The 19,684-nt window shown below is 37.9% G+C and overlaps 2 protein-coding genes across 10 annotated transcripts; one reads left to right on the top strand and one right to left on the bottom strand.

Annotated features, from left to right (window-relative positions):
- Positions 1–778: 778 nt before the first annotated feature.
- On the top strand, positions 779–8,515 carry LOC107790019 (uncharacterized). 9 transcript variants are annotated; one of them, XM_075240833.1, is made up of 15 exons: positions 779–1,838; positions 1,956–2,105; positions 2,203–2,358; positions 2,619–2,666; positions 2,846–2,890; positions 3,042–3,077; positions 3,554–3,598; positions 3,742–3,777; positions 4,069–4,113; positions 5,126–5,161; positions 5,456–5,500; positions 5,946–6,047; positions 6,557–6,856; positions 7,067–7,392; positions 7,480–8,515. In XM_075240833.1, exons 1-15 carry the CDS (start codon positions 1,202–1,204, stop codon positions 8,143–8,145), a joined length of 2,673 nt encoding a protein of 890 aa, XP_075096934.1. In that variant the 5' UTR covers positions 779–1,201; the 3' UTR covers positions 8,146–8,515. The 9 variants fall into 9 exon arrangements, with proteins under 9 accessions (XP_075096934.1, XP_075096932.1, XP_075096937.1 ...); XM_075240831.1 differs by having other exon boundaries at positions 7,055–7,392; XM_075240836.1 differs by lacking the exon at positions 3,042–3,077 and having other exon boundaries at positions 7,055–7,392.
- A 5,021-nt stretch (positions 8,516–13,536) lies between these two features.
- LOC107790017 (uncharacterized) lies at positions 13,537–18,439 on the bottom strand. Its single transcript, XM_016611906.2, has 4 exons — positions 17,147–18,439; positions 14,768–16,254; positions 14,103–14,163; positions 13,537–14,010 (listed from the first exon to the last, which is right to left on the bottom strand). The coding sequence occupies exons 1-3, from the start codon at positions 17,793–17,795 to the stop codon at positions 14,104–14,106; spliced, it is 2,196 nt and encodes a 731-aa protein (XP_016467392.2). The 5' UTR covers positions 17,796–18,439; the 3' UTR covers positions 13,537–14,010; position 14,103.
- Positions 18,440–19,684: the final 1,245 nt, after the last annotated feature.

Raw genomic sequence — 19,684 nt, 5'->3', positions numbered from 1 at the left:
AAGGAGAATAACATAATATTTGAGCAAAGAATATACCAAATAAAATGCATATCTTTATGTCCAACATCCAGTTTTGGCCCTGCCACATTATGGATTTACAAACAAGAAGAAGAAGAAGAAGTGACTTCTCGAACACCAGCAGTGCAAGATTACACCACTGTAATCACACAGACAACAACAACAACAACAACAACAACAACATAGGCCAGTGTGATCCCACAAGTGGGGTCTGGAGAGGGTGGGTTGTACACAGTCCTTACCCTTACCTTGTGTGAGGTATAGAAGTTGTTTCTGGTAGACCCTCGACTCATACTACTATAATCATAAAGGAGAATATTTATCAAACGAGTATAGTAATTAGATCATTGTGAGGTTAAACCAGTATATAGTAACAAGCTATTATTCCAAAAAAATAGCCGGATCTGTAATAAGATGAAAAAGCAAGAAAGGCTTATGATTCAAGCAGGACAAAGAATTTCTACTGGAGTAGCAATTCTAGTGTACTATAAAGTCAAAAGCGAAAGAGAGACGCTTGGTGATAGCAGCAAGAAGGGAACAAATGACTAGAGGTCTTGCTTCAAAGAGATAGGAGACTACCCTTGTGTTTTGCATGACAAAAGTGTAAAGAAAATGAACATCGGACCTAACTCATCCCCAACAAGTAGATCATGATGCGAAGATTGTCGGAGACAACAACTCGTATCTTCAACCAACATAGAATACTTAACAATGTTGAAGATAAAATTAAGTAAATAGAAAGTATAGAATCACGATTGTCGGAGACAACTTCTCATATAGGTAGAGAAGTCACCAACACCCGTAAAGTTCGGCAAATATTATATGTAGTATATGTTTTTAGAAAATAATGATATATTAATAGTGGGCACCCTAAATACAAAGCGGATTTTGATTGAATCAAAAAGTACACCCACGACCTTCAAATCCTGAGTCCGCCTCAGGCTATTAGTAACTATTCTTTAGGTGATACGATAGAATAAAAGTTATTTTACACCACCATGAGTGTAGAAACATTAGATTCTTTAATATTTTGGGTATTAGAAAGCCATTACACATGCACCAGTATAGAGGCTTGTGAACAAATATTTCTCAAGAATATGCCCCTCCTAGCAGTATAAATTAAAGCCATTGGTGACTGGTAAGTGGCATCAAACATAATCTGCAGTTATAACAAGTAGTGAGAATGGATCCTTCAGGTGGGTTGAGCAATAGAGGAAAACAAGAAATTCAACCACAGATTTCGGTACTAGGAATGGAATTGGGACGACCTTCCGATGAAGAGGAGAAAACATTAATTAAAGATCAATTATTTGAAGCCTGCATGGAGAATAGGTGGACAGAGGTTAATCGACTGTACATCAACGACAAGTTTGTCCAAGAATCCAAGCTCACTAAATCTGAGGATACTGTTCTTCACTTAGCTATCTCTTCTTACCATCCACATCGAGAAGACTCTTCACAGCAAACTCATCTTGATTGTATTAAGGATATGGTGGCTAATATACCAAAGGAAAATCGATTGTGTATCTTAAAACAGAAGAATGAAAAAGGGAACACACCTCTTCACCTTGCAGCAGAACTCGGAAGTGTCCCCATTATTGCGTGTTTGGTAAACCCACAAGAACCTGAACTCATCTGGGAGACCAATTCAAAAGGGGAAACCCCTCTATTCGTAGCTGCTTATCGCGGCAGGCTAGATGCTTTTCTCTACCTACATGAGTGTTGCCAAAATGAAAAGAGCAGAAAAGATCCAATTGTACTTTGCAGGAGGGGTGATGGGGATAACATTCTACACGCAGCCATCTCTGGCGAGTACTTTAGTAAGAGCCAAATCCCCTTTTCTTATTAATTATCAAACATTTTGTTACATAAGTTAGTATACAATGTCTTCTTTCTTGTGGGATAGTGATATTAACAACTTAATTTTCTTGTAACAGAGTTGGCTTTTCAGATAATAAATCACTATGGGCTACTTGTCAACCGTTTAAACTCAGAGGGCATGTCTCCCCTACACTTCCTATCTAGGATGCCTCAAGTATTCAAAAGTGGAAGCCATTTTCGGTACATAGATAGCATTATCTACTACTGTAAGTCTCTATAGTCTTTTTGGTCAATAAGTGGCATAGATAAGCCCTTTACAAGGATTTAAATACACCGATACATATCGGGGTTCTTTTTGTCCAGGCATAACTGTCGAAGAGCTAAAGATAGAGAAATATAAAACTGAAGGCATAGAAGACACATATCGTAGACTCCCAGATAACTGGAAGCTCCCAGATAACTACCAAACACTGGTGGAGTTCTTGGAACTACTTTGGAATGGGACCGCAAATTTTCTTGGTGGGTAGATTTACCGCACATGATCGATGTCTTATTTAATCTCTATCGTACATTATACTTGTACAAAAATTGTTAGGGAGGAAATGCCAAACACTCAAATCAAAACGAGAATGGTTCACTTGCTTTTGGGGTTTACGGAAAGCACTAAACCAACCTCCTTTTGAAAATGCACTAAAGAAGTGCTTGAGAGACTGTTGTTGGCACTTTCTACTCTACCTAATAATTTTACATTACCAAGACTGATTCTCTTCTCTATCTAGATTACATTAAGGAAATATGTAGCGGGAAGCAAGCAAACAAGTCTAAAGGTATGTGATTACATAGAAACATTCCAGTTTCTTAACTCATTCATGTTGAGCTAAATAATTGACCAATCTCTTTTTGAAAATGAACTAACCAAATGGTTCGAGCGCCTCAGGAGAGTCCTGCTGGCATTCTGTACCTAAGAATTTTACATGGTCAGAGACTAATTCTCATTTCTATCCAGCTCTTACTGAAGAAACTAATGTGAAGCGAGATAAGAAGTCTCCAGGTATGTGACTATGTCATAAACTTTTCAGGTTGTATGGACTAAACCAGGTTACTTAAGCGGCCATAAGGCCGAAACTACGATATATAATATTTTTTCATGAGGAAAACTCTTACTAGTACTAAACTTATTTTTCTTTTTTCTTCGCACCAAGGCAATCAAGATGATCCTGAGAATCCCCCAATTCCAGGTGAATGCATACGCATGTATACACTGCAGTCGAAACTTGAAACTAAATGGTACCTCCAACTATGATAACAAAATATAAAGGGCAGCCCGATGCACTAAGCTACCGCTATGCATTGGGTCTAGGGAAGGGCCGGACCACAAGGGTCTATTGTACACAGCCTTACCCTACATTTCTGCAAGAGGTTGTTTCCACGGCTCGAACCCGTGACCTCCTGGTCACATGGCAGCAACTTTACTAGTTACGCCAAGGCTCCCCTTCTATGATAACTAAATATAAATCATCAAAATATGTACACAAATAATAAAGAAGAAAAGGTGCATCTGATTAAGCAGGAACCTTCCAGTTTATTAACTCATTATATCAAAATTAAGAAGTAGATCAATCTCTTTTGAGCATCTCATCAGGAGTACGTTGTTGACACTTTGTACCTAAGAATTTTACACATTCACAAACACTGATTCTCTTTTCTATCCCAGGATCTACTGGAGTAACTAATGTGAATCGAGACAAGAAGTCTCCAGGTATGTGAATATGCAATAAACTTTTCGGGTTATATGGACTTAACCAGGTTACTTAAGCGGCCAGAAACTATGATATATAATATTTTTTCATGAGGAGAACTCTTGCTAGTACTAACTTATTTTTCTTTTTTCTTCACGCTAAGGCAATCAAGATGATTCCAAGAATCCCCCAATCCCAGGTGAATGCATACGCATGTATACACTGCAGTTGAAACTAAATGTTACCTCCAACTATGATAACTAAATATAAATCATCAAAATATGTACACAACTAATCAAGAAGAAAAGGTGCATCGGATTACGCAGGAATCTCCCAGTTTATTAACTCATTATATCAAAATTAAGAAGTAGACCAATCTCTTTTGGAAAATAAACTAACCAAATGATTTGAGCATCTCATCAGGAGTGCGTTGCTGACACTTTGTACTAAGATTTACACATTCAAAGACTGATTCTCTTTTCTATTCTAGCAACTACTGGAGTAACCAATGTGAATCAAGACAAGAAGTCTCCAGGTATGTGATTACGTATAAACCTTTCAGGTTATGTCGACTTAAACTGGTTACTTAAGAGGCAAGAGATCTATGGTATATGATTTTTATCACGAGGATAACTCTTATTAATATTAACGTATTTTTCCACACCAAGGCCATCAAAATGATCCCAAGAATCCTCCAATTCAAGGTAAATACAAACACTTGTACATGTAGCACGGTCGAAAATAAATGTTACCTCCAACTACAATGATTAGATGTAATTCCTCTAAACATATACACACCAAGTATCCAAAAGATATAATGTGGCATTTTCAAAAGCATGATATGGTAAATTATACTATGTCATGAGAAAACTTAAAGCTTTATTAATAGCTGCTCTTTACGAGCACCGATGTGTGCCGTAACTAGTGAGGTACACACCCTTAAAGGTTTCATCATAATCACACTTAAGCCATCACTTAAAGTTCCATCAGACCACATTTGACAAGTTTTGAAATTGAGACTAGACATTTGGCAGACAGATATAAATATATTTATGAAAATAATTTTTATTTATTTTCTAAAGTAACTCAAGAGATCAGACATATTCAACTTTAAAGCAAGTCCTAATAGAGGTTATGTTCATTTCTCTGTGTCTTCCCTATTTTGGAAGCCTTGGGCCGTGTTTGTCAAACAAATTGAGGAGCCGGAGTAAATCCATCAAGAATTAGAATGAACATCTATTGGACAAATTAGAAAAGTCTATTATTAAATGGATTTGTAGCACACTAATTAAAACAAGAAGAACGTGTAAGTAGCACACTAATTAAAACAAAAAGAGCGTGTGTAAGTAGCACACTAATTAAAACAAGAAGAGTGTATGTATGTATGTGTGTGTTACTTCCTGAGCCTCTTCATATGGTTACACCAATAATTCTTTACATGCCATTTTTCAAAACAAATTGCCTTCAACTTTTCTTTATGGAAAGGTTTTACGTTGCTTATTCTGGTTACACCAACTTATTTTTCTTTTCTTTTTTTTCACACCAAGGCAATCAAGATGATCCCGAGAATCCCCCAACCCCAGGTGAATGCATACACATGTATATACTGCAGTTGAAACTAAATGTTACCTCCAACTATGATGATTAAATATAATCCATCAAAATATGCACACAAATAACCAAGAAGAAAAGGAGCATGTGATTATGCAGGAACCTACCAGTTTATCAACTCATTATATCAAAATTAAGAAGTAGACCAATCTCTTTTGGAAAATGAACTAACCAAATGATTTGAGCATCTCATTAGGAGTGCGTTGTTGACACTTTGTAACTAAGAATTTTACACATTCAAAGACTGATTCTCTTTTCTATTCCAGCAACTACTGGAGTAACCAATGTGAATCAAGACAAGAAGTCTCGAGGTATGTGATAACCTTTCAGGTTATGTTGACTTAAGCAGGTGTTTGTCAAACAAATTGAGGAGCCGGAGTAAATCCACCAAGAATTAAAATGAACATCTACTGGACGAATAAAAAATCTATTATTAAATGGATTAGTAGATTAGTAGCACACTAATTAAAACAGGAAGAGTGTATGTATGTGTGTGTTACTTCTTGAGCCTCTTCATATGGTTACACCAATAATTCTTTACATGCCATTTTTCAAAACATATTCCCTTCAACTTTTCTTTTGGGAAAGGCTTTTCGTTGCTTATTCTGTTTTAGAGTATTCTTTATTGAAATCAAAGCATTGAGCTAACTTATTTCCAATTTATGTGAACATTTTCTAGGTGAAGAGCAATGATAAAAAAAAAATCAAGAAATTCTCCGACATATTTGTGCTAATAACTAATCTCTGGAATTTCAGCTCAAGGGAAGAGGAATGGCAACTTATTTCCAGCCAACTACACCACCTTTATCAATTTCGTCAAATTACTAATGAAGATTTTGCTAATTATAATGGGTATTGGTAAGATTTTCTTAAAACATTTCTCTTCAATCATGCATACATTTCTTAACTATTGAGTGCAGATTACAGTTGCAGATTAGAACATAAACTTCTATGAGAAAGTAAGAAAGAAACTGGTTTGACAAATTCAAAGCCCTACCACCCCACCCCCCCCCCCTCTCTAATAACCGTGGTGTCCGGGCCAACTTACGCGCACCTCGACTAATTCCACGGGATACCTGCTACCTCCCACCAGCAACAAATACCAGGTAATTCTATCTACCAAGACTTGGACAGATGGAAAGAAATCACTTATTATTTTTTGCACCTGAGACCTCATGATTCTTAAACCACTTCATTGACCACTAAACTTGGGTGCAAGACCTAGACCCTTGAAAATGATTCTTCAGCAATCCCATTCTTTATCACATTTTAATTATTTTTTTTATGAAACTTTAACAAGTTTGCCTTTTCTTTTATGTTCTTTTCTTTCCACATCATGTCATAAGGTCTCAAATCTTGTTGCACAGGACTCCAAAGGACAAAGAAATTAGAGGAAAAGAAGAAGCACCACCAATGGGCAGTTAAAATTATGAAGTTGATGATTGGGAAAGAAAAAAGTTACAAATTCTATGAAAATACCGGGGAGAAGCCTGAAGATAAGGACCTCTATGATCAAGGCCTCTATAAACAAATTGGAAAACCTCCTCCAGCACCCCCTCCAACAGATATTAATTTAGAAAAAGCAAAAGAACCTAGTAACATTGCACAGATCAAGCAACCAGCAACCTCAAGCACAGATAACAAAAAGAAAGATGATATCAAATCTGGTAAAGAATCTCTTGTCTCTGTCTGGTCATACCTGTGTGGCACTGAAAACTTTTGTTCTGTCTCATCAAGATTCTGCAATTTTAAAAAACTCAAAATCTATCACGTCAAAATGCTGTAAATTTTGTTCTAATATTCCAAGTTACGATCAATTTTCTTTGAAGCTATATGTTCCCTAAAAGTAACTAGAGTAACTATAGTTCTAAATACAGAGGTGTCGAAGACCAAGGCGACACCCCTATTAGTGGCATCAAAGATGGGTATCGTAGAGATGGTGACGGAGATCCTTAAAAAGTTCCCAATAGCCATTCAAGATACGGATTCTGATGAGAAGAATATCTTGCTTTTGGCTGTAGAGCATAGGCAAACAGCCGTCTATAACTGGTTAATAGGACAAAAGTATCCAGAGTGTGTGTTTTATCATGTGGACAAACAAGAAAACAATGCAGTACACTTAGCTGCATCGTTTCAGAAGCACGACTTGTGGCGCATCCCTGGTACTGCGTTACAGTTGCAAGGCGAAAGGAAGTGGTACAAGGTAAGAGATCTCTAACAACCATCCTTCTTTATATCAGTAAGGATTAAACTTAGATAACTTAAAAGAATTTTACCCATCATAATGCAGTATGTGAAGCACACTTTGCCAAAGCAATCATATGTCCGTTATAATAAAAAAGGTCAGACACCAAGAGAGATCTTCAGAGAGACGCATGCAATGTTACTCAAAGAAGGCACTGAGTGGCTTGTCACAACCTCAAATTCGTTCTCTGTCGTTGCGGCACTGATTGCTACAGTTGCATTTGCTACAGCTTCTGCAGTCCCAGGCGGAGCCGATGATTATGGCCGTCCATACCTTGAAAGTCAACCTGCTTTTTCAGTATTTTCTATCTCATCACTTGTTTCTCTTTGCTTCTCTGTCACGGCCCTGGTGTTTTTTCTAGCTATCCTCACATCTCGATGCCAACACAGTGATTTCGAGAAAGACTTGCCAAGAAAGTTGCTCCTAGGATTAACTTCGCTTTTTGCATCAATAACTGCTATCTTGGTCTCATTCTGCGCTGCGCATTTCTTTGTCCTCCAGGATAAATTAAGGAAAGCAGCATTTCCAATATACGGGGTGACATGCATACCTGTGGTGTTTTTTGCATTTAATCAATTCCCTCTCTATGTTGATCTCATAAGGTCATACGTCCAACAGCTACCACTTCGTAGCTACAAGGTGTTTTATACCGAGTCCTCAGGCGCAAGTAGTTCAGATCAGAAGAAAGAAGGTAAAGAGAAGGATGATTGAAACAGGTAGAGATTATGACAAGAGGTGTGCGTTGCATGGTTTCCTACTTTAGTTTTCCAAATAAGACTGGGTTGTTGTGTTTCAAAAAATGTGGAACTCCAGGAAAGGTCTCCCTTCGCTGAGAGGAGGCGAGGTGGAGATATCATTTTTCTGTATTTCCTGAATAAACTTGTACTCTCTTAAGAGATGCATGGTTTCATATACGTTGTTTCTGTACTAAAGCTAGTTAAAAATGTTTTTTGATCCCTTGATTCATATGAACTTGAGGGAATCTTTGGAAACTCACCATGTCTAGAGAGCACAAAAAATGTATGTTCCTGTTTGTAATCCTTATTCGGAAGAAGAAAAAGCTCAGCTTTTCAAGGTTCAATTTTCATTCACTTATGAGTAAATCCAAATTAAAAGATTGCTCTTAGGCTACCTCGCTCAAACTTTTAACCAAATATGGATAAGAAATCAATGTTCTTCTTCAGTAAACTTTAGAACCCAAGCAAATTCTAGAGTCACTAAGAAAAAGGAGAGGACAAGATATTCAGCAGACCCTAATAAAGACACAGGAGTTTAAAATAGCAAAAGGAATTTTGCAACAACTAGCCTATGCAAAAATAGAAGCGGAACATGCTAACAGTGACTAATCTGCCAAGCTGGTGTGGTTCCTCAAAAGTATATTACTCTTTAAGCAGATTCTTTTAAATTGTGGACTCTGTCTCATAATGTTAACCACTGCTAACAGATAGTTGAACCTGTGGTATAGACGATGAATAAGGCATATGGAACAATAGAACACACACATCATATATATTGTGAGAAGGCACGGGAGAAAATATGATATATTGATATTGTGTGTGTTCAATACAATACAAGAGGTTCTTATTTATAGCTATACTATACAAGGATATACTACTCATATTCCAATGTGGGCAAGACTACATTATGTACATATCTAACATTCTCATACAATACAAGAGGTTCTTATTTATAGCTATACTATACAAGGACATACCACTCATATTCCAATGTGGGCAAGACTACATTATGTACATATCTAACACTCCCCCTCAAGCCGGTGCATACACATCATATGTATCGAGCTTGTTACACATGTAACTAATACGAGAACCAGTAAGAGACTTAGTGAAAATATCTGCTAGTTGATCATTCGACTTTACAAGCTTTATAACAATATCTCCTGAAAGTATTTTTTCTCTGACAAAGTGACAGTCAATCTCAATGTGTTTAGTCCTCTCATGGAACACAGGATTTGACGCAATATGAAGAGCAGCTTGGTTATCACACACTAGTTCCATCCTGCTGATTTCTCCGAACTTTAACTCCTTGAGAAACTGCTTGACCCAAACTAACTCACACATTGCCATAGCCATGGCCCGATATTCCGCTTCGGTGCTAGATCGAGCAACTACATTTTGTTTCTTGCTCTTCTACGAGATCAAATTACCTCCTACTAGAACACAATATCCAGATGTAGATCGTCTATCAGAAAGTGATCATGCCCAATCACCATTTGTGCGCCCAACAATCTGCTCGTGGCCTCGATTCTCGAATAGTAATCCTTTGCCTCGAACTGACTTTATATACCGAAGAATACGAACAACTGCATCCCAATGACTATCACAGGGAGAATCCATAAACTGACTTACAACACTCACCGGAAAAGAAATGTCAGGTCTAGTCACTGTGAGGTAATTCAATTTTCCAACCAACCTCCTATATCGCAGAGTCTCTAAAAGGCTCCCCCTGTCCGGGCAGAAGCTTAGCATACGGATCCATAGGGGAGTCAATAGGTCAGCAACCCATCATTCCAGTCTCCTCAAGAATGTCTAAGGCATACTTCCGCTGTGAAATAACAATACCTGAGCTAGACTGAGCGACCTCAATACCTAAAAAAAAATTCAGTCTGCCCAGATCCTTAGTTTGGAAGTGCTGAAAGAGATGTTGCTTCAGATTAGTAATATCATCCTGATCGTTGCCAGCAATAACAATATCATCAACATAAACCACCAGATAAATACACAGATTCAGAGCAGAATGCTGATAAAACACAGAGTGAACAGCCTCACTACGAGTCATGCCGAACTCCTAAATAATTATGTTGAACTTACCAAACCAAGCTCGAGGGGACTGTTTCAAACCATATAATGACCTGCGCAATCTGCATACACAACCACTAAACTCCCCTTGAGCAACAAAACCAGGTGGTTGCTCCATATAAACTTCCTCGTCAAGATCACCGTGGAGAAAAGCATTCTTAATGTCTAACTGATAAAGAGGCCAATGACGTACAGCAGCCATGGACAAAAAAAGACAAACAGATGCTACTTTAGCCACGGGAGAGAAAGTATCACTATAATCAAGCCCAGAAATCTAAGTATATCCTTTTGCAACAAGACGAGCCTAAAGCCGATCAACCTGGCCATCCGGGCCGACTTTGACTGCATAAACCCAACGACAACCAACAGTAGACATACCTGCAGGAAGAGGAACAAGCTCCCAAGTGTCACTCGCATGTAAAGCAGACATCTCGTCAATCATAGTCTGTCGCCATCCAGGATGAGATAGTGCCTCACCTGTAGACTTAGGAATAGAAACAATGGACAAAGAAGATATAAAAGCATAATGAGGTGACGACAGACATGATAACTTAGACCAACATAGTGGAGATTAGGATTAAGTGTAAACCGTACACCTTTACGAAGTGCAATTGGTTGACTAAGAGGAGACAAGTCCGCAGTAGGTGCAGAATCTGATACAGGATGTGAATCACCTGGGCATGATGCTGGATGTGGACGGCGATGATAAGTCAAGAGTGGCGGAGCTACAGAAGGTTGAACTGGATTATGTGGAGGAATTGGACCTATAGGTGGTGGAACTGGAGCTATAGATGGTGGAACGGGAGCTATAGGTGGTGGAGCTGGAGATGTAGAGGAAGATGGATGGGAGATAGTGACTGAATCTCCAAAAGAAGAGACTAGTAGTACCTCAGAAATATCTAAGTGATTACCTGGACCTGTGAAGTATGATTGGGTTTCAAAGAAGGTAACAGCAGCGGACATAAGGTACCGCTGGAGGTCAGGAGAATAACATCGATACCCATTTTGCGTTCTCAAGAAACCAAGAAATACGCACTTAAGAGCACGGGGAGCTAACTTATCTGTTCCTGGAGTAAGGTTATGGACAAAACAAGTGCTTCCAAAGACACGGGGTGGAAGAGAGAACAAAGGTAAGTGGGGAAACATAACAAAGAATGGAACTTGGTCTGGATAGATGAAGATGCATACGCTTAATAAGAAAGCAAGATGTAAGAACTGCATTCCCCCAAAAACGCAACGGAGCATGAGATTGTATGAGTAGGGTACGAGCAGTTTCAATAAGATGTCTATTCTTTCTTTCAGCTACCCCATTTTGTTGAGATGTGTACGGAAAAGATGTTTGATGAATAATCCAATGAGATTTCATAAACTGCTGAAATGGGAAAGACAAATAATCTCGGGCATTATCACTACGAAATGTGCGAATAGAAACCCCAAATTGATTTTGAATTTCAGCGTGAAAGGTCTGGAAAATAGAAAACAACTCAGATCGATTTTTTATCAAAAATATTCAGGTGCACCTAGAATAGTCATCAATGAAACTAACAAAGTAGCGGAATCCTAAGGTAGAACTGACCCGACTAGGACCCCAAACATCTGAATGGACTAAAGTAAAAAGTGACTCTGCTCGATTATCAATACGTCAAGGAAAATGAGAGCGAGTATGCTTACCGAGTTGGCAAGACTCACACTCTAGAGCTGACAAATGAGATAAACCAGGTACCATTTTCTGAAGCTTTGACAAACTAGGATGTCCCAATCGTTTATGTAATAAATAATAGGACAAGTTGCTGAAGGAAGACAAGATGTGAGTCCATGTGATTTAGCAAGGACAAGGTAATAAAGTCCATTTGATTCATGCCCGGTACCAATGATCTGCACTGTATTGCGTTCCTGTACAAAAACATAGTCATCAAGAAATAAAACGGCACATTTAAGTGATTTGGCTACGCGACTAATAGCTATGAGATTAAAAGGACTATTAGGGACATAAAGAACTTAATCTAAAGGTAAGGAAGGAATTGGGCTTGCTTGACCTATTGCAGTTGCCATGGTTTGAGACCCATTGGCCATTGTGACTCTTGGAAGAGATTGAGAATACGAAATAGTAGTGAAAAGAGATTTGTTACCAGAAATATGATCCGATGCACCTGAATCAATGATCCAAGACTCAGAGGATGAAGATTGAGAGACACAGTCACGATATTACCTGTTTGAACAACGGAAGCTATCTCAAAAGATGTTTGCTTACCTGCTTTGTACTGAAGAAACTCAAAATAATCCACTAAAGAAACCATCCGACTATTCAAAGTATCGGTTCCCATGTCGCTACAATTAATAGTAGTAGGGTTAAATACTGAAAATTAGTAACTCTTTTGGGAAAACTGAAGAAATCGCTGAGAAAACACTGTTTACAGCAGGAAAACAGAACACTGTTCTGCAACGGAAAACACTGTTCACTCCAGAAATACTGTAGCTCTCGGAATATTACTGTAGCAGCAGGAAAAAATTCAAAGTGGTCGGAATGAAATAAAAACAGTAGGGGTAGGATCGGAATTACCAGACGACCCAACTGTTCTGAAGAAACCTTTTCAAAAAATGTCCGGAAGTCCACTTCTGAAACACTGGTTACGCCGGAAAAATATAAAAGTGGTCGGAATTTGGTGTAACCTGGATGGGTAGGCTCGGAATTGTAAGGGGAACAATCTGTCCTGAAGAATCGTCGCCAAAAAATGGCCGCAAGGTGGCCCACGCGACGTCAGAACTTCGCCAGAAAATTTTCTTCCGACCGCTACACTACCGCCTTTAATTTTCACTGGGGTTTGATCACCGGACAATGACTACTCTTGTGGTAGTATTGGATTTTGCACAACACTAACCGAGACAAAGCAGACGCAAAATAACTTTTAAAAGTCGCCGGAAAAAAGGGTTCTGGTGACTGATTTCACTTCCCGGAATTGCTGGAATTTATTCACAGCGATAAATCTCTCACGATAGCTCTGATAGCATGTGAGAAGGCACGGGAGAAAATATGATATATTGATATTGTGTGTTCAATACAATACAAGAGGTCCTTATTTATAGTTATACTATACAAGGACATACTACTCCTATTCCAACGTGGGACAAGACTACATTATGTACATATCTAACATATATGTATATATAAATATATAGAGGATTCATTTTTCCTACTCAAGCAGTAACTTGGGCCATTTGTGATATGGCTGTGTTTTGGAGACGAATGAGGTAAAGTTTTTTTGAGAAGGATGAAGTAAACTACTTATTCAACATGACCACTAATATATTATTAGAAAGAAAACATAAAACTTTTTGTACAAGTAGCTAATATCCAGTGCTTTACTATCTAATGATCCACAAAAGATGGGAAACAGCAGAGGTTTAACAGGGACCTTAAATCTGAACACTGGATAGAGGTCACTAAATAGCAAAGTGATAAGTTGTTACCAGCCGTGAAAAGATAACAATTGCTGTGCCTTCTTACTCATAATCTTTCATATTATCCAATAGAGGATCAATCCCAGTTTGTCCTCAGCGGTTGCACATTAATACCGTCAGCTGCAATGCTTTAGAGAGGCCGTTTGCCCAGCAAAACTTGTTCTCAAATAACTGCACAACATCTCTTCAGAAAACAATATGGGGTATTAATTGGATTGTCTTCCTCGGATAGGAGCAACTGTGATGGAAGATTCGAGGCTCAGTATTAGGAACTCCAAGCTCAGAACTATTTGAACCCCTGTATTTTGTTTATCGGTAAATTCACAGTTCAAAGTTTTGTGATGTCACAAGGGGAAAAATTATAGTAATCGTCATGTATATTTACCATACCTCAAGAGCTTTGTTGCATTCCTACAGAAACACTTCGAGAACGCCTTTTCTTTGACATGCCCTGAAACACAACTTTCATACCATTACTTCTTTGCTCAAGGAACAGATGATGCAAGAACAACATGGTGATTACGCTTAAAATTTGAAAAAGAACAGCATAGATAAGGTCAAAAAACAACTCTCAAGGTACTACGTAAACTAAAGAAAAAACAAGCAATTTGTCCTGAGCACCAAACTTTTGGAAGTACCATTCAAATTCCACAAAGACGAACATATCAACTTTCTTTCTTTTTTTCTTTTGTAGGCGCTAAATTGTAGGATGACAGCACTAAATGAGTACTTATCTCGCGTCATCAAGACACCAACAACAAACAAGGTCAATTTTTAGAATATATGGAAGAAATGGACGCAGAAAAGCAATTTGGAGTGACCATAGGTGGACAATCAAGAGGTCAACACAAAATAACCACAAAGCCAGGCCCAAGAAGGTGTCAAGCAGAGGCCACAGATAAACAATCACAAGATGTATAAACTTATTAATAATCACATAATTAATTTAGACATAACAATTCCGCGACAATACAAGACAATATTAATTAAAAGAAATATGTATAAACTTATTAATAATCACAACAACAATAGATTTGAACATTCTAGTCCCATACCTTAGAGGACGGCACGGGCAAGGAAGCCTGTCGTACAGCTTTCTCAGGTTCATTAAGCTGCCGAATCTCTTGAAGTTGGCATACTATATCCTCCAGAAGCTTTAACTGCATCTTTTCTCTTTCTCTATGCTCTGCAGTCAAGTCAAGTTTCTCTCTTCCCTCTTGCACAATCTTTAACCTCTCACGAAGCCATCCCACTTCAGTTTCAATTTTCAGTCTTTCATTGTCTACTGAGGACATGGGATTTCGCCGCAAATCACATAGTAAAGGTTTACCACGTGGCCCCACTGGTGGAAGCCCACAAGACGTGTCTGCACTGCTTTTAAGATCCACTTGAGTATACAATGTGCTAGTACTTGGACGATCTCTAATTACATTAATCCTCTGTACAGGAGAAGCTTCAGTAGGGACACTAGTTTTTCCAGAAAATTCTAATGCACTATTCGTAGATTCACCACTATTGACTTCGTTGCAAAAGTTAGATCCATCAACAATGACATGAACATCATAAACATGAGGTTCTTTATCCAAGGTCAAATTACATGGACATTTTAATCCCTGATATCCATCCGTCTCATGATACTTCAAACACTTGTCTTTTCCAGAAACATTAATACAAGCTCTTTCACAGGTTTCTGTATCTGGATTTTCTTTTATCACTTCCCCTCCAAGCGAAATGGCATGATCAGGAAGCTTCTCGTTTACATCAGAGTTGTTAACCATAAACACCATCTCTTTCTCCTGAAATTCTTGGCTGCTATAAGAATGCTCTCTTAGGCCAACTTGCTTTTGGGAGCTGGCATCTTTATTCTGTTTTTGTATTGGTGCCTTTCCCCCCAAAGCAGTATAGTTTTTATTATCAAGAGAAATTACCTCCTCGGAATTCCTGTTTTCTGCCTCAAAAGATGCACTAATCTGATGAAGCATAAGAATTGGATCCTCATTAGGAGAAGATGAAGCATCAGGACGTCTTAGAGCATCCGCTATAATTCCACTATCAACTGTTGATTCTTCATTTCCAAGATCAGACATCTGCCTATACACTTCAAGTTCCTTCTCTAAAAAGTGTTTCTCCCTCTCTGTCCGCACCAGGATCTCCGTTAGAATGTTCATCTCCTCTGCTTCATAAGCAGATTTCTCTTCAATTAATCTCTGGTATTGCCGAGCATCCATTTCAATAGACGCCTTCTCCTCTTGTAGACGTAAGATCATAGCCATAGCCTCATCTGCGGCAGATGCCGCAGCATTTCTTTCCTTCTCAAGCTCAAGGCAGAGAGCAGCTCGAGCTTCTTGTTCGTGTTCTAAGGCTCGTTCCAAAAGTCTTAGTCTCTTTTTCTCATCGAAGCTAGAATCCAGTTCGCCATTATGTCTCGGCTCATCAACGGATGCAAAGTTCTTTCCAATGTGCTCAACTTCATCAGGAAATCCATTCAATTCAAAGCCGTCTCTCTCGCCCAATCTCATAACAAGTGGAGGGTGGCAACCATCTGTATTCACCATAAAGAGAAGCATTTAGATTCATACATATTAGAAAACCCAGGCTTTAATGTTAGTAAAATAAGGGAGGCTACAAACTGTGGAAATTAAAATTTTGAAAATATTTAATTTGAGGTATCTTCTTTTATGCCCCAACTAGTCTGGATTGAAGCTTAGGTTGCTGCTGCTTGTTGTATCCTCTTTTTTCCATGGTTAGTTGACTGAAAAGTAGTAGCTGATTCTGCTCAAACGTATTGAATGTTATCAAAAATTTCTTCCTTTTGTTTTATCCATAAACGAATTATACCAAAAAACTCGCTTGAAAGCATTTGATTGATAGTAAAATAACTATTTCTTGACACCATTTACACCCGAAAAGGGCTTGTTTAAGTTACGTAACTATACAGCATCTTTCAACATTTTGTTTTGGAAATAAAAAGGGAGAGACATGTTCTAAGTCAAAACCAATATGTCTCTAGACTTCTTCCCTTTATCAGCGGAACAAAGGACTCCTAGCAATAGTCAGGAACATTAGAATGCAGCCATAACAACAACTACTAGTACCAGAGGCATCGCGAGGATTGAAACGATGATTTCAAGTGCTAATAACTGACTTTTAAATTTAATCTGTACATATTTAATATTTTTTTTAACAGAATATTTCTGATTAAGCAAAAGTTACTTGGCTCGGCCGATTCCGGATTTGGGCTTCTAGCGCTGCCTCTGACTACTAAACCTCAATCTCAAGCTAGCCGAGGGCAGCTAAGGATGCAATAATAAGCTGAAAAAAGTACTTCACAAAATAAACAACTTCAAGGACAACTAAACATCAAACATAGAAAAGAGAGCATTAGCTTCTCTAATATCAAAAAGGCAATGTGTCATCTTCAATCAATCATTTACCTTCTTTATTAATACTACGAGGAGATGGAGGATCAAGCAGAAACTCGTCACATGGAGGATCATATGATGAAACTGATGAAGATCTCCCATAATCAACAGCTGCTTTACGCCTTCTTCGACGAATCCCTCCTCTTTGTTTCAGATTCATCACTCCTTTCCCCTTTATCCCAAGCCTTCCTCCACTCACACCTGATGAATTCACTGCCCCAAATTCATTCCTTGGACTTAACTCAATCCTAGCAATATTATTTTGTGACTTTCTTGCATCTGATACTGAACTACATGAAGCCTCATCACCCACTTCAAGAAACCTATTAGGACTATTCTCCCTTTCACCAATTAATCTCCAATTCAAAGTTTGGTCCTTTCCCCACATGGTATCCTTAAAAGGGAAATTTGCTTTTACAGAAAGTTGAACATTAGACACTTTCTCAGCTGGGAAATCAATCAAAAGTCTATGAAAACATAAATTCCCATTACCAAAAAGACCATCACAAGGACATGGCAATCTTAAACCAAAAAAACCAAGAAACTTTGATGCTAAATAAGCTACTGTTGCTGCACAAAGCAAGAAATATGCTATAGCTAGATCAACAAAAGCTGCTACAATACCACTCAAACTCCACATATAGCTACCCTCACAAGCCATTTTTTCACCCCCAAAATACTAGAAAAAATGCAAACTTTACTACCTAACAAAGAAAAGGGTCCATTATTTTTTATGATAAACTAACAAAAAAATTGGAACTTTCTCCACTTAGAGATCATCAATTGACTCCTTCAAGAAAACCTAAGCCAAACCAACCGGAAAAAATATCTCATCAAATTTTTTACCACAAAAGTACAAGTAAAAATTCAAACTTTACTACTAAACAAAGTAAAGGGTCCACCTTTTTACTGATTAACTTACAAAAACATTGAACTTTCTCCCCTTAGAGATCACCAATTGATTCCTTCATGAAAATTCAATAGCAAACCAACCAGAAAAAATATCCCATCAATTTTGTTACCCCAAAATTCTAGTAAAAATTCCAACTTTACTACTAAACAAAGTAAAGGGTCCAGTTTTTTCTGATAAACTTGCACAAAAATTGAACATTCTCCCCTTAAAGATCACCAATTGATTCCTTCACGAAAACCCATTAGCAAACCAATCAGAAAAAAATATCCCATAAAATTTTAGACCTTGTAATATAGTGGAAACTGTTGTTTCTTGATTTAGGTACCCCTAATAATAAATGTTTTGAAGTAGACATAGGACTTGAAAGTGTTGTGTACAACAACAACACAGTATAATCCCATTTGTGTACAGATTTTTATTGTTTTTCTGTAGGCTTTTACGATGTCGTATGGTGGCTTTGAGTGTTTCATTAGTCACAATAGAAAACTGATTGTAGCTTCAGGAGACACCACGTGCATTTTTCAACGTTACATTATTGTTGTCATCATTGAGGAGTAGTAGTACTATACAGCTAACTTCTATCCGTTTAAACCTTTTAAAAGTTTTGTTAGCTTCCTTTTTGAAAAAATAATGTTTGACATCAAAATTCAAAATTCTAGATGTCTGAATTTACTTGTTTCTCTTTATCTTAAATATTTAATCAATAGGCCAGTAAAAATTGGCTGAGTTAGTTGGGTGAGTGATTATCTGTATAGGAGATCTAAAATTGATTTTCTTCACCAACAGTCTTCTCAGTCAGAGTTTGTCGCACCAACTAGGGCTGTGCATTTGGATCGGATATCCGAAATCCGATCCGATCCACTCTATTTCGGATTTTCGGATTTCAAATTTCGGATTTTCGGATTGGATATGGATTGTGTTTTATGAAATTTCGGATTTTCGGATTGGATTCGGATTGGTATGATTTTAATCCGATCCGATCCGATATCCGAAATTATATGTACCTATATAAATACACACTAAAATTTTAGGGTTATGCTTATTCATTTTTCACACACCCTCTCACTCACTTAGATTTTTCCGCCTCTCTTGCACCTCTCTTCTCTTTAGTGAAGACTAAAAGAGTCTCAATGACTCAAACTTCCGATTTTACTTTGATTTTATGTCTCTTTCTTCCGCCTCTCTTCTCTTCTCTTTTGTCTTTTATGTCTATTTCATGTTCTATTCTTCAACTTTTGATTTTATTTTGATTTTTTTGTTTGTTTTGGTAGATGGAAGATGAGATAGAGACACTGAATGAACTTTAAATTGTTGAAAATTTTTGTGACAATCCGATTCGACAATCCGAAAAATTATCCGATCCAAAGTTTAAAATCCGATCCAATCCAATGTTAATTCGGATCGGATTCGGATTGCCCTTTTCAGAATCCGAAATCCGAAATCTGAATCCGAAATAGGCTAAATCCGATCCAATCCGATCCGTGCACAGCCCTAGCACCAACGTGCCTAATGCGATTTACATCTTCTGAGCAGGTTACTCAATGCGTACCCAAAGAGTAGCGGCTACGGATTTCCCTAGGAATTTTCTTTAAAAAAAAAAATTAATCACCTTTTAAATACCTTCTAAGTTTGACTCA

The sequence above is a fragment of the Nicotiana tabacum genome, chromosome 20 (assembly GCF_000715075.1).
Source record: "Nicotiana tabacum cultivar K326 chromosome 20, ASM71507v2, whole genome shotgun sequence".
NCBI lineage: Eukaryota > Viridiplantae > Streptophyta > Magnoliopsida > Solanales > Solanaceae > Nicotiana > Nicotiana tabacum.
The sequence above is the reverse complement of the archived record's forward strand: the minus strand, read 5'-3'. Positions and strand labels throughout refer to the sequence as shown.

Excerpts from the sequence above, each read along its gene's own strand:
- LOC107790019 (XM_075240831.1), top strand. The coding sequence starts at position 1,202 with ATGGATCCTTCAGGTGGGTTGAGCAATAGAGGAAAACAAGAAATTCAA. Across the intron at positions 2,667-2,845 it reads GCAAGCAAACAAGTCTAAAG|CTCTTACTGAAGAAACTAAT; the intron begins GTATGTGATTAC and ends ATTTCTATCCAG. Across the intron at positions 3,778-4,068 it reads CAAGAATCCCCCAATCCCAG|CAACTACTGGAGTAACCAAT; the intron begins GTGAATGCATAC and ends TTTCTATTCTAG.
- LOC107790017 (XM_016611906.2), bottom strand. The coding sequence starts at position 17,795 with ATGGCTTGTGAGGGTAGCTATATGTGGAGTTTGAGTGGTATTGTAGCA. Across the intron at positions 16,255-17,146 it reads TCGTAGTATTAATAAAGAAG|ATGGTTGCCACCCTCCACTT; the intron begins GTAAATGATTGA and ends TGGTGAATACAG. Across the intron at positions 14,164-14,767 it reads TGCCCGTGCCGTCCTCTAAG|GGCATGTCAAAGAAAAGGCG; the intron begins GTATGGGACTAG and ends GTTGTGTTTCAG.